At 32.6% G+C, this 15,014-nt stretch overlaps 1 protein-coding gene and 1 long non-coding RNA gene across 3 annotated transcripts in view; both read left to right on the top strand.

Moving 5' to 3' along the window:
- Positions 1 to 12,091, top strand: part of LOC149718233 (RNA-binding protein 38-like) — a 122,270-nt gene extending 110,179 nt beyond the window's left edge. For both annotated transcript variants that reach the window (XM_089836535.1, XM_089836455.1), the window contains exon 5: positions 5,749 to 12,091. In XM_089836535.1, the coding sequence (XP_089692661.1) occupies positions 5,749 to 6,136 (388 nt within the window). In that variant the 3' untranslated portion in view covers positions 6,137 to 12,091. The remainder of the gene's footprint in view (positions 1 to 5,748) is intronic.
- Positions 12,092 to 12,655: 564 nt separating this feature from the next.
- On the top strand, positions 12,656 to 15,006 carry LOC149718236 (uncharacterized). The gene is made up of 4 exons (XR_016366126.1): positions 12,656 to 13,082; positions 13,164 to 13,218; positions 13,446 to 13,498; positions 13,806 to 15,006. It is a non-coding gene; the product is annotated as an uncharacterized LOC149718236 (long non-coding RNA).
- Positions 15,007 to 15,014: the final 8 nt, after the last annotated feature.

Below are 15,014 nucleotides of genomic sequence, written 5' to 3' on the forward strand. Positions count from 1 at the left end.
GGAATAGGTTCCTCCTGGCATTTGAATTTTACGCTACTGTTACTAAAATTAGTTTTGATGCTCGCCGCCGCCTTCTCCTGCTCTCTCTCTCTCACTCTCTCTCTCTCTCTCACTCTCTCTCTCTCTCACTCTCTCTCTCTCACTCTCTCTCTCACTCTCTCTCTCTCTCTCACTCTCTTCTTGGGAATCTTCTTCTTTTTGTATGTGTATGTGCATGGAGAAAAGCGAGCAAAACTGAGCCACTTTTAGGAGCCACGTTGTCGCTCGCGAACGTGGCCTCAAAAAATGTTACGGCCCAAGAGTTAGGCCCAACCGAAAAAGAAAAAGAAAAAAAAATTGTAGTATATACCCTAAAACATTTTATTTTTAAATTGACTTAAAAACAAATTCTGTTTTTTTTTTTTTTTAAGGAATTTGCTTGTTTTTGTTAGTTGTGTACGAGAAACAATTTTAATGGGGAGTTGTGTTTCAGTTGTTTATTTTAAAAGGGGGTACTGGAATAGATCTTCATTTACCGTGCAGGGTTGCGATGGTACCTGGAAAAAGTCATGGAAAAGCAGGGATTTCGAAAATGGGTTGTAAAAAACTTAAATTAGACACGTTTAAACCAAAAAAAATTATTTCTGACTTTCCTTCATAAAAAATAAAAATGGAGATTAAAAATTGCCAGAAATACTTTGGAGGGTCATGGAAAAACCTGGAATAGTCTGGGAATTTTGAAATAAAAAAAAAAACTGTGGCATCCCTGTACTTACTTGTATCTTTACTCCCTCCATCCGAGAGAAGTGAAGCTTCTTCATGCCAATAAAAACAGTTAGGCTTAACTGTATAATGAAATCTTGGCCTTAGTCGCGTGTCAGTCGCCTCTTAATTCTGCTTCTGCATGGTGTTAAACAAATAAACAAACGCTAAGTGTTTATGTCTAATTCATCTCATCCTTTTTTTTCCTCTTTCTCTCGCTCTCTCACGTTCCCCGTCGCCATCGAAGGGTGACGGATAAATGGGGTTAAAGGTCATCAAGATTTTTCTCCTCCGGATGTATAGAAGATGAGCTTGAGAAGGAGAGGAAAAGAGAGAGAGAGAGAGAGAGAGAGAGAGAGAGAGAGAGAGAGAGAGAGAGAGAGAGAGAGAGATGTATTGATGTTTAGATCGGAACGGGTCACTGATTATTTTCAACCCCTTTAAGACACTTTAACCCTATCTGGCTATTTCTTGGGTCTATAATAAAAAGAGTGGTAATGTAGAAGTTATAAGATGTAGCCAAGAAGCGATATCTAGTTTATTAGGGAGAAGGTATAAGATGCCCAAGTATTCGCGCGCCATAGTCCCAGTCCCCCTTTCAAAATACAAGGGGGGACGTAAAAGGAGGCCGGGCTATTTCGCCTCTCCTCAGTCGGAAAATATGACTGTAATTTTCGTCATTCGCGTCGCGCTGACGTGAGTTTTCAAGAACCAATGAGATATCTCGCTGGTTGTAGCTTAGAGGCGGGGATTAACTCCGGACCCACTAAACGTTTGGACTGGAGATAAAGCTAGAAATGTGACGAATTTAGACCTTCTCCCTAATAAACTAGCGTATATCTGAATTGTAATTTAAAAAATACTGTTATGGTCTAAATTTCGCACCAAAATCGGTCCTTCTAGGCCTATATCAGTGGCTAAGGTTTCAGCCAAATGTTTTAAACCCCCTCAGTCAACTCTGATTGGCTTCATTTTTGAAAACGATGTATCTAAATTGAGGTAGACAAGTCAACCCCATGCCTCCCATCACCGACCCCTGGGCCTTTGCCCCTATTTTTTTGAAAGGGAAACCTTTATTTTTATTTTTTTTACTCTTTTCTTTTAACCAAGGCTTAGTAAGCTTATAAGCAAAAATATCTCGCGTCAGCAACTGTCAGTTGTGTAAGTTGCGAAAAAAAGAATAGAAAGAAAAGGCTGTTGTTTTGGAAGCAAAACTCCGTGACGGCATGCGAACCCAAAAATTCTCCCTTCTCCTATACCGCCTTCCCACGGTTCCTTTCGCCCAATTTTCGCAATGGGAATGATAGCCAACCCTGCAAAGTATTATTTTGTCTCGAACGTACGCCAAACTCTAGTGATGCCGAGAGACGTTCATTAATTGAAGTACTTAATTAGGATATGAAGGATCGAGAAAACATCCGGGAAATCTTGTCAGTCAGGATTAGGTTTTTGAAGTCAATGGAAGTTGGGGTTTGGAAGAAATAGGCCTCAGAAGTCAAGGAAAAGTCAGGGTTTGGAAGAAAAAGGCCTCAGAAATCAAGGAAAAGTCAGGGTTTGGAAGAAAAAGGCCTCAGAAATCAAGGAAAAGTCAGGGTTTTGGAATAAATAGGCCTCAGAAGTCAAGGAAAAGTCGGGATTTGGAAGAAATAGGCCTCAGAAGTCAAGGAAAAACCAGGGTTTTGGAATAAATAGGCCTCAGAAGTCAAGGGAAAAGTCGGGATTTGGAAGAAATAGGCCTCAGAAGTCAAGGGAAAAGTCGGGGTTTGGAAGAAATAGGCCTCAGAAGTCAAGGAAAAGTCGGGGTTTGGAAGAAATAGGCCTCAGAAGTCAAGGAAAAGTCGGGATTTGGAAGAAATAGGCCTCAGAAGTCAAGGAAAAATCGGGATTTGGAAGAAATAGGCCTCAGAAGTCAAGGAAAAGTCGGGATTTGGAAGAAATAGGCCTCAGAAGTCAAGGAAAAGTCGGAATTTGGAAGAAATAGGCCTCAGAAGTCAAGGAAAAGTCGGGTTTTGGAATAAATAGGCCTCAGAAGTCAAGGAAAGTTGGGGTTTGCGATGAATTGGTCTTGGAAGTCAATGGAAAGTTGGGGCTTGCGAGAAACAAGCCTGAGTCGTTTTTAAACCTAAATTACTTCTATAAATGATCTTCTGATGTCTTTTAAAGCCTAAGAAGTTAGTTACCCGGGCCCTTGGCTAGCTCGCAATGTTATGGAGGTCAAAAAGCATCGAAGCATGGATTCCCTTATAGCCGCGCGCGCGCGCGCGTTTCTTTCATAAAACAGCAGATAGCGCTTGGCTAAGACGTTCCTTAGTGGCAACGATGGCAAAGAAGACTATCTCCAAGCCCATAGGATATCTTTTTTGTCACGATGCCCAACATCTCGCTTATAGTTCTTTTTTATTATTATCCGCCTAGAGACAAGCATGCTTGGTTGCTTCGTTGAACTTGATTCCTACACAATGTCGCGTGGGCGGCGGAATATGACTAAGATCATACGAGAAAAAGATTGCTCCGCAAAGGCTTAACGTGTTAAGCCTAATTCTCTATTGATTATTCTGATAAATAGCCAAGATTTCGCCTTTTCTTTATTCGTTTATGAACGTACGATGAATTTTCTTCTGCTCTTCAGAAATAGACGATTAGATGGCCATACGGCACTCGATGTTATTTTTCTAGCCACATTTATACAGTTTACGACGGATAAGTGCCATCTCCGTTGTCACGGTAGCAGTCGGAAATTGCTCTAACTCTATTATGATTATCTTAAAAGAATAACTTTGTTAATAAAGAAAGCTGCGATTGATGAAAGAAAGCCATACTAATAATAAGAGACTAGACTACCCGTAGAATCATCTCTGGTAATATAGGCCTAATGGTAGTAATAAATTGAGTAGATTATTACCCGCTTTTTCTAGCTAGGCGAAAAAATTAAGGACTAAACTTAATCTTACAGCAGTTACTTTGTGTGTTCTTTCAAGGGCGCATTTAAAAACACGTTAGGCTTAGCGATAAAGAATACATTAACTTAAGCCTCGGTTAAGTATTATTTAATATACGAGGCTAAATTTTTTGAATTTTTATATATCTTGAAAGAAAATACAGCATTTTTGATACGGTTATAAATTAACAGACGCTCGTTTTTCCCTCAGTAATATTTTCTGTTAATTTATGAGTTTGATAGAGTAAGGCTTAGCGTTAACAATCTTACAGAGTTCTTGACAGGATAGGCTACATGTTGGAGTCCCTTTTTTTTACACCCCCCCCCCTTAATTTAATTCCCAGGTGGCTACTTGTTATTTCTTTCTCTACCAATCCCCTACCTATAAAACTGTGGCGTGAAAAGATCAATGGTACACCCGAGGGTGATATTCTCATATCCCTACTTCTTCTAACTAGCCCGCGAATCTGATTATACTGTCTGAAGGATAGAGAGTTCACTAAGCCTCGGTCTTCATCCTTGTACACTTTTCTTATTCCTTTCGCCGGGGATAAATCATTCTACGAGATGTTTTTTCTTCTCTCTCTCTCTCGTTCCCTCTCTCTCTCTCTCTCCATCTAGTATTTCTCTTTACAGACTGAATCTCTCGTCACTGAGGGACCCCTTGTATAAATGACCCCCAAGATACTCAACGCTCTCCTGTACGAAACCAAAATCCTGGGCCTCCTTTCCTTAAAACAAACAGTGAAGAGAATTTATTTGAATTAGGCCTAATTTGTTAACCCTAACGCGATGTTTCAAACTCCTCAAGAAAATAGACTGAACTCAACTTATTTGAAATAACGAAAGTGCGTTTTAAATACTAAGCCTAATTCTTCAAAATAACGGTTTAAACTCTGTTAAGAAAAATAGGCTTAGCTAACATTGATGCGAGGTTTGAATTAGGCCTAATTAATTAACCCTAACGCCATGTTTCAAACTTCTTAAGAAAATAGGCTTAACTTAATTGAAATAACGTGAGTACGTTTTAAATTTAAGGCCTAAATGTTTAAGCCTAATTCTTCAAAATAACGGTTTAAACTCTGATAAGAAAAATAGGCTTAGCTAATTTGAACCAAACGTTACGCCTGTATGATTACTTTCCCGCTAACACGGGTGCTCAGAGGGTGAAACACTTCTACAGGGGCTATGGGAAAATACATCAGTTTTGTGCCCCTGTATTCGGGCTTACCTCTTTAGTTATTTCAGTTGCCTTTTGCTTCTAAATATAACTCTATGTAATTAGGCCTAGTTTATGGGAGGGAAGGAGGGGGGGGCGAGTAGCTTTATTAGGGAAAAGTCAAACGTGCGAAAGTGGAGGTAGACGTTCGGATTAATTAGCTTTTGCGCTTTTAATACGAGCAATTAATCACGAGCATTGATTGGAAAGAATTATTAGTAGCATAGCGGAGAATCGGGCCCCGAGACAAAGCTTTCTCCAGGAAAGGAAATAAGCGTAATGAAATGAACGCTGAACATAAGTGAAATACTAAATATAAGTTAATTAAATAATCTAGGTTCTGTCTCTCACAAGGTATCGGTTCTTTATATGTTTTGATTAGCAAGTAACAAGTTGGTGTCGCAGGAATCATGTTTTATCAATTAAATTGTCATACTTATTGTTGTTATGAATTTTTTCACAAAACTAATAACGGTCTTTCAGAGGATTGTTTTTTATTTTACTTGCTTTCCGGGATCGTGATGTCATACTTTTCCCAAGAATTAAGTTTAAATGCGCTTTAATTAAAAGTGTTAGATAAGGGAAAACTCAATGATGGTTTGTTGTTTTCTCTCCCTACAAACAAAATTTAATTAGATAGTTTACAGTTGAAAATTATTGACGTGATACAAAAAACCCCACAACGATTTAGCCCACTGCCTTTCCCGCTTAGTTTCCTTCAATTGACCGTTCCATTAATTACTTGCAATGGTGTCTAGGCATATTTTACGATTTGCCGACTTGAAATTGAATTGTACCGTGCATTTGTTTGATTCTAATACTTAAGAGTTCCGTTTTGTACTATTTTCAGCGCTCTACCGGCGCATTACTTGTATCCTTCGGCGGCGGCCTATCTTCCGGCGCCTGCCAGCCTGATAGTTCCTCCACACGGCCCACTTTCACCGGCAGCGGCAGCAGCGGCGGCTGCCGGACACTTCTACGATTACGCCGCGGCAGCAGCGGCGGCGGCCGCCGCCTACACACCTCCCTACCCGAACGGCCTCGACGCCTACACCTTCCCGACGGTAACGTCAACGGGCGCGCCTTCGGGCGCCGGTGCGGGTGGCGCCACCGCCTCCTACTTACCCCCGACCGCGTACGCCTACACTATCCCCCAAATACCCGGCGGCGCACCCGGAGCCGCTTTTTCCGTGCCCTACGCTAGTCAACAGCAACTACAGGAAGCTAGAATGCAGTAATCACTCAATTTTAAAAAACGGAGGCGCGACTAAAAACGAGTGTTTTGATGAGAAAAAAAAATAATTTAACAAACAATCAACACCCGTCGACTTATACTAAACAAGTGTCGTCGGAAACGGTAAACAAATAAATAAACATACGTACATACATCCCCAAGCAGTCAGAATAATATTATAATAGCTCAAAAAACAAACAAACAAACACCCCATAGCTGTAATAACTCTAAGACAAGAAGAAGAAAAAAAAAACAAAATAATTTATCAAAGAGAAAAAATAATTTCATTTTTATTATTATTTTATATATTCGTTATCGTTATCGGAGACCTTAAATATGATATACTTATTTTGCTTAGTTTTTAAGTTTTTTATTATTATTTAATTAAACTAAATGAGAACGCGGCACGAAGATACCAATTTTTTTAAAGCGTACGTATGCGATGTAAGTGATTTAAAGAAAAAAAAATATCATTTTTAGTAAAGCACGGTTACGTAGTGAAATTATACAAGTGCGACTGAGTGAGCGAGAAATTTTTATTAAAATAAGTGCGAAACACGACGACAACATCTACAACTACTACTATTACTACGACATCTACTACTACTACAACAATATAAACTAATAAGCCACTACATATCCCGTATGGGGTGGGGAGAAAAAATAATTTAAGTTCATTTTTTTTTTATTTAACGCTCACTTTTTAATTAATTAAAATTTTTTTGTTTAATTGGTGGTTAATCAGATTTAAGCGCGAAAGAATAAATAAAAAACTTTTGAGATATTGACTCTTTAACACGAAAAAAAATAGTAATAAGTAAACCCACCGCCTCGTCACGTTACGGGACGTTAATTTAAACGTAATTAACTTGAAAATACAACATAAAAGGGCCAAAAATTTAACTATTAGAGGATTGTTTAAACTTCTTTTATTAATTAAATAATTAAAAATATATCAATTAAAAACAAACCCAAAACAAACTTTTGAGAATCTCTGAGAATGTACGATACGATCTCACATTTTTACAAGTACGTTAATTAGTCCTTAATTTCTTTTTTTTAATTAAGAAAAACAAACAAACCTTACTACTCCAAAGAAGTTTAAAAAGAAAATTATTGTCTACCCCGTCGAACAAAAACAAAATGTATACATATATGCAACTTTATTTACCACCAAAAAAACAAAAAAACAAAAACAAGAAGAAACAATCTTGGATTCATCTTCATCTTTCGAGTCTTTCCAAGATTGTATTTAAGAAAATATTCAACTATACGCGTCTTCAAGTGCCTATATTACATTAAAATACAATAATACAGCAAAAAAGAAAAAAACAAACTTGGTGAAGAAATTTTTAGTTTTTACAACCAAAACCTCTAGAGAAAGAAAATAATTGGGAAAATTTATTTGAGAATATTGAAAGGTACGGACTTGAGAAAAAGTGCCTTTTTTGATAAAAAGGTTATAAATATATTAAGAAAAAAATAATAATGATGAAAGAGGGCGTTAGGTCTTTGTCTATGCACTGGCAGAATTTATTTAATTTAATTTAATTAGAAAAGGTTTTTAATTAACTTTTTATTCGTCGATAAATTTTTTATTTTTTTTTATGAAAATCCCGCCGTTACTTCCATCTTAATACAGACAGGGTATACGCAAATAAAATTGAAAAATTTCTTCCATTCTTAACTAAAATTAGGCCCTAATTTAACCTACATTTAATTGTATTTTAATCGGCGAATATAAAGTTAAAGCTCCCAGAGAGAAATTTAAAAAAGAAACAAATTTAAATATTTGCGATATATTTCTCCACTATTTAAAAGGAAAAAAATAAAATACCAAAAGAAAAAATAAATAAATAAAACGCCATAAGATGAGACATTTTTATTTATTAAAGAAAGATAAAGTAGAGAACGCAAATAAATAAATAAATAAATAAATAAATAAACAAATAAACAAACAAACTTTATATTTAGCGTGAAAGAGAAAGAAAGAAAGAAAGTAAGTTAGAAAAATGTTAAATGTATGAACGTAAGATTATTTCCGGAGCGAAAGTTTGAACTGATTTAAAAAAAAAAAAAGAAGTACACAAACAAACTAACAAATATTATCGATTATATATTGTAACATTCATCCCCCCATTCTTCTAAATGAATTAGTAATTACGTTAATTACCCGTAATTAATAACGTTTATATTAATTAAAAATAAAAATCATGTACCAATATATTGTTACAAATCGCCATCGTTAATATTTAAAAATGAATATTAACGAGATAAAAAAATAAATAAATAAAATAAAATGACAAAAAAAAATTGCAAAAAATAATATACATGTTGACAAAACCCCATTTTTATAATAAATATTATTATTATATATATAAACAAATAAATAAATAAACAAACGAGTAAAAGAAATCCCCAATTTGTAGTAGGTATTTTAGAAGATAAAAAAAATGTGACAAAAAACTTAAAAAAAATAAAATAACTTCAAAATAATAAAAATGGGGTTAAAAATTACCAAAAAAAAAAATGTAAAAATTTATATATTATTATATACTTAATGCTAATTTATTTGCACATTATTATATAGGCTTAGAAATTATCATATTAACACGTAAATGATGTTAGCTATGACGTAGTTTTTAGAAGAAAATTCTAAAATAGGTGATAAAAAAACACGTTTACTTGAAACAAAAGTCCTACAATTAATTTGTTTTTTAATGAAAAAACATCGTCTTTTTTTTTTAATTAAGAAAAAACAAACAAACACGTGTAAGAAACAAATATCCGTAAAAAACAATTAAACGCTTGACCCCCCATTCTTCTCCAGAGGGGTTAAAAAACAAACCCCACACAATTTTCTCTGGTACTTCGTAAAGCAATATGATAATAACAAGATAAAAAAGAAACAAAACAAAAAATAGTTTATAATAATAAATGAGCCTTAGATCAATTAAAAAACAATTAAAAAAAAAACAATTAACAAAAATATTAAAAATAAATCTATTTTATAGCGTTAATCCATTGAAAAATAAATAAGGAAGGCGCTAGAACTTGAAGAAAAAACAAATAAAATAAAATAAACAAATACAATTTTTAAAAAACAACCCTTCCGGAACCCTCCCGAAATTTCAAAAAAAAAAATAACAAAATAAAATACAAACCTTGCCGAATTTTTTTCTATACCTTAAATACAATAGCTTACAATTAATTTTCTCTCTGTGTTAAAATTTTAAAATACAATATCTCCTAGCCTAGCTTAAAAAACAAACGTACTATTAGTAAAAAACAAAAAAAAAATATTGTTGTTAGCCAATTTTTCTGTCTAGAATATCCGTCCAACGTGTAGTTGTTAAATAAAAATACCTTAAAAAAAAAACCCAAAAACCCCTTTAGGACACTTTAAAAACAAACCATGGTACAGTACTTAAAAAACCAAAAAAAAAAAAAAATAAAAAAACAAATACAACATATTTAAATTAAAAAGTAAATCCCGCTTTACTTCCCCCTAAAATTCATGGTGCTTTTTTTAAGTATGCAAAAAAACAAAAGAAAATAAATAAAAAACAAGTATTTCCAGGTACACTCGAAATCCGCCCAAAATGTTAGGCTTTTAAAAAAAATAAATAATTTCCATAAATTTTAATTATCTTCCAAGAATGTAAACAACAACAACAACAACTTAAATTTAACTAATATTAAAACTAATCAAGCTTCTTCGAAATTCGTCTTCCATGGTAAAGATTATAAAAGAATAAGCAAAAAATAATCCCTTTTTAACTTAGGCTTAATTAAAAATCCCATGGCATTTTCCATGAAATTTTAATCATAGTATTCGTATTCGTAGATTAAGCCTTTGTTCTTCCTTAAAAATTTAAAATTAAAAAAAAAAAGAAAAAACAAGCTCTTCCCGTGAAAAAATTAAAAGTCCAAATATTTCTAAAATAAAAATAAATAAATAAATAAAATCGGTGTACCAATCGTAAAAAACAAACAAACAAACAAAAAAAACATTTAAATATCTTTAAACACTCATTTAATTAAGCTATTAAATAATTTAATTACAATTAAATCAGGGGGTAAGAAAAATTAAAAAAAAAATAAAATAAACGTGGTACTGTTACTAGATAATTTCTTAAAAAAAAATATTAAAAAAAAAAATAAAAAAAAACAAATATTAATAAATAAATAAATAAATAACAAATAAATAAAATATGTCTCGTCATAATTGTCAAAAGAAAAAAAAAATGTAATGTAGATCGTTCCCTGTCCGTCGTCATATTACGTTAATTATTAGAAATTAAAGATAATTAAAATAAAGATAAAAACCTCTCCCATTAACAATTATCAAATGTTTAATAAAATTAAAAAAAAAAAAAACAAATAATTAAAATAATATCCACCAATAAAAAAACCCCATGAAAATACCGTGAAAATAATGCTGTAATAATTGGTGGCGTAATTTTTATAACAAATTAAACATAATTAATAATATTTAAAAACACATCGTCAAGCGATATATAAATATATATATTATAAAAATAAAATACAAAAAAGTAACGATTAATTAATTAAAAAAAAAAACAAGCACATACACAAACACACATAAACACGAAAAAAGCAAAAAAAAAACTTTTCACGTTTAATCAATTTTATTATATCTATTATCATCACTCTTATATCAGTGTTTTTCACATCTTTTATTTATTATTATATTTATTATTACTAAAAAAACAAACAAAGAAACAAACAATGAGATGTAAATTATCCAAAAAAACAAAAAACAAAAACAAAGTGGTCATAATAACTAGTATAATATGTTAAAAAACAAGTCGCTTCAAAATAAGTGTACAGTGCTAAAATAATAACGAGTACATTATGACGACTAAAAAAAAGAAACGTAAACAAGTAACCCTCCGCGCTAGCTATTAAAGAATAAACTTGTATTATACACGTAACATACATAACACGGCGAAAAAAAAAAAAAAAACACATTATAAAACACACACGATCGAGTCATTGTTAGCGATGTTATAAGAATAATTTTCTGTTGTTATTTCTGTTGTTAAATGTTAAAATTACGCTATAAAAAACCATGAAAACCCCGCTTTAAAAAACTACAAAACTAAAAAAAAAAACAAAAACTAATTAAGATAATATTTTCTAGTCGCCCCCTTAATCTCTCTTAATTTTCTTAAATATGAATTAATTTAACTAGTTTCTCATTCTTTAACAATTTTTTTTAATTAATTATTTAGCCTGTCTGGCAATTAATTGTTGCAAATTGTAATTAATATCTTAATTTTAATGGGCTAGATATTTTTTTGTCTCTAGAACTTAGCTCGGTATTATCATAGATATGGGAAGTATACCTGTATTTCTCATAGATATACCGATAGCTTTGGCTAAAAAAAAAAAATGCTATTTACGAAAAAAAAAAGGGAAGCGGCACTTTCATTCAGTTGAGACTGTATTACACTCAATGGAGTGCCAATTCTCTATTATTGAGAAGCTCGACCAAAAATCTGTGTTACAACGGTGGCGATTTCATGGTCTATATATATTATTGAAACACTTTTTTCTATTTAATCATTTATTATTAATATTATTATTCTATTAATTATTCTTAAATATTAATTAATTATTATCATATATATGTTCACGTCAAAGAAAACAATGTCATTTAAAGAAACCAATTTTGTTTATTTCTCCTTCACCCGCCAAAAATGTACCGCGTAAACAAAAACAAATACTAACTTGTAAGTTATTTATTACAATTTTCAGAAAGAATTTTGGGTACATTTTTGAGTCCGCCCCCTTCTCCCCCCTCCCCCCCATGTATCTTACGCTTCTTTTTAATTCATTGTTTCGTCATTGTACCACTCATTCAATTCTAATTGTCGGAGAACAAACAAAATAAAGAAATCTAAAATATTTTCACACATCGTATAAAGAAGAATATTATCTCTGTGGTGTATTTTATTTTATTTCAGACTTTAATATTAATATTCTATTGAAATTAGGTTGAAGAAACTGATGGAGTTTTGAAGATAAAGATAACAGGTGTTTGTATAAAAGGGGAGGTGCTTCTAGATATGTCTGTGACGTTTAATATCACGTGACGACATCCTCATCAACTAAAGGTTAGGTTAGGCTTAGGTCAGATTTTGGTTTATGGTTAGGGTCAGCCGATAATTCTGTTAAGATTTACAAGATTTCAGTGTTTGGAAAAATTTAAAACCTGTGGTGTTGATCTATATTTAACTTTAATTAGGCCTACTTGGTTAATTAAAAAACAATTGTTTTTCCATATATATTTTAGGGTTAGGCTAGTCATGGGCTACCCGTTTTTCCATGGTTCTTGAAACAAAGTTCTCAAATGCCGTTTTGTGCTCCAAATGGAGTAGATTCATTGGAGTGGAAATGAAAGATTTAAAAATTGCATTAAGTTTCAACTATAGCTCCTTAAATATTGCTCCATGGTGGCAGACTCCTAGTATCCAATGGAAAGGGGCATTTCATTCTAGACCAGACGACATCAGGTAATGAGGAAGTCATTATTAGGAAATTTGAGAGTAAGTCGGTGATGTTGTTACCGCTTTTTGTGTAATAATTTTTGTGTTAAAATAATATGTGAAGGAGTTAAACTAGGTAATTATTTAAAGTCTGTATTATTTTATCCTAAGGATATTTCATTATCGTACGTCAGTAAGTATTTCGTAACTTATCGTGGATGAACTATCGGCAGTATGAAAATAGGGCCAAGGCTTACCGCGTAAAAAATGTCAAAAAACTCAAAATTCTTATGAAGGGCTTCGATTTTGAGTTTTTCGGCACAACCAGATAAATTTAGTTTTAGAAAATTAAATAGAACGGTTCAGTTAGTTATTTCTTGAAGATGAACACGACGATTGTACGAATATTCCTGGTTTGTGCCCTCATTGTAACTTGTAAGTTTTATTGCTTTGTTTGATTGACTTTTTTTGAATGCAATGAGTTGTTGCATTGAAAGTGGACTTAAATGCTTTCAGTCTTCGACTTAATCGAATGTAAAGGTGGAAGAGGAGGCGGAAGTAGTGGTTCAAGGTTAGGGAGTAACATTTTAAAGTTGATTTAAATGCTTGCACGTAGTTTTAGTAATTTAGTAGTATCCAGTCTAGTAGCCTTTGCATATTTGTTTAACTTTTTGGAAATAAGATGACAACCCAACCTTTGATCCTAATAATTTACAAGGGTTGAAGGTCAGGTTACCATCTTGCAAAAACGGTATAAAATACTAAAGTTTTGATTATAATGTATCAAAAATCTTAAAGAGGTGGCGGAGGTGGTTTCTATCGAACTGGAGGAGGGTATGGCAGAGGTGGTGGTACGAAATTACATAGAAATAAAACATTTCAAAGTTACATTCATAGATAGTGTGCTAGAGAAATTTCCTCCCCCATTTCGTAACTTCAGGGTTGCCAGTAATTTGTTATTAGAGCATCTCCTGCAGGTGGAATTGATTCAAACTGAACTATAAGGTTTTCAATTAGCATTTTCAAATGACTGGCAACACTTATACGCGCACTATCTGTTGTTGCAACTAAGGGGAGGTCCCGAAATGTTAACTTATTTCTAATTATGTACTTCTGAGTAAAGATACGTAATCTGATAATTTATATAAATTATGAAAGGTTCTGTATTTCCTGATTGGGTGTTGGCCCTCATTGTTGTATCAGCCGTTGGAGTGGTCTGTTTTCTAATATACGCGTTTCTGTGCTGTTAAGGAAACAATGTTAATCTTTTTACAACAAAAAAAAACCAAATTTTATTATTTCCGGAGTCCTATTTTTAATTTTGATATATTTTTTACTTCCTTTGAACTCTTTTAAACCATTTAAAATTTTACTAACGATAATACACGTTTTAAAACATAAATTTTAACTTGTTGTGCCAAAAAACAAACACACAAAATTATAATACTTATATTTTTATGTTAGATTTTAGTTAACGAAGATTTTTTTAAAAGATGCAAAAATTAATGGTGGAGTTACTTAAACGGTTTTATAATCAAAATGATGACTCATTAGATGGATATTACATGATAATTAATAACTTAATTAACCCCCCCCCCTGAGTATAGACTTAACTTCATAGATTAGATCTTGTACTTTTAACGTGGTTGATGTTAGATTAATGAATTAATAATTAATTTAGTCTTTAATAGAATCCCCGAAACCAAAACGTAATTGTGGCTTTTTATACATACATAATTACTTATCTATAGAGTGCTGTCAGTTGTGACGTCAGATCCAAGGTTAAACGTCTCGAGTCTGCCTTTAGCAATGGGTGGCCATGACAGTTACCGTTTTTTCTTTATGGGAAAACAGCATGGGTGACGTCACACCGGCGCTTCTGACAGCACTCTATAATTTTCTACAATTGCATAAATATATATTGAAATGTTATACGATGAAATATTTCGTAATCTTAATAATAAATAATCAAGGGGGAAAATTTTAAACATTGTCGCAAACTAAAGATGTGACAAAAGTCCCTAATTAAGATAATCCATAAAAGTTGGGCTTCCAATAGTCCTATGAGTATGAACGAGTAAATTTTTTTGAATATTCACACGATGAAAAGTATTAATATTGCAATGTCGCAAGTGATAAAAGTATTTTTCGCAATGTGCCTTAAGATAAACAGGGGAAATTAAATTAATACTTAAAAACAACATTTTAAATAATCGAATCATAAATGTTTGTAAATGTAAATGTGTTATTTATTCCTAAAGCATATATATATATTTGTTGAATGTTTACTGAATACAGTATTGTGTGCCAAAGCATTTATTATGAAACGAAATAAATAAATAAACAAATAAATAAACACACCAGAAA

This window comes from Phalangium opilio, unplaced genomic scaffold, assembly GCF_054372755.1.
Source record: "Phalangium opilio isolate 3A_F unplaced genomic scaffold, DU_Popi_V2 ptg000002l_1, whole genome shotgun sequence".
In the NCBI taxonomy this organism is placed as follows: domain Eukaryota; kingdom Metazoa; phylum Arthropoda; class Arachnida; order Opiliones; family Phalangiidae; genus Phalangium; species Phalangium opilio.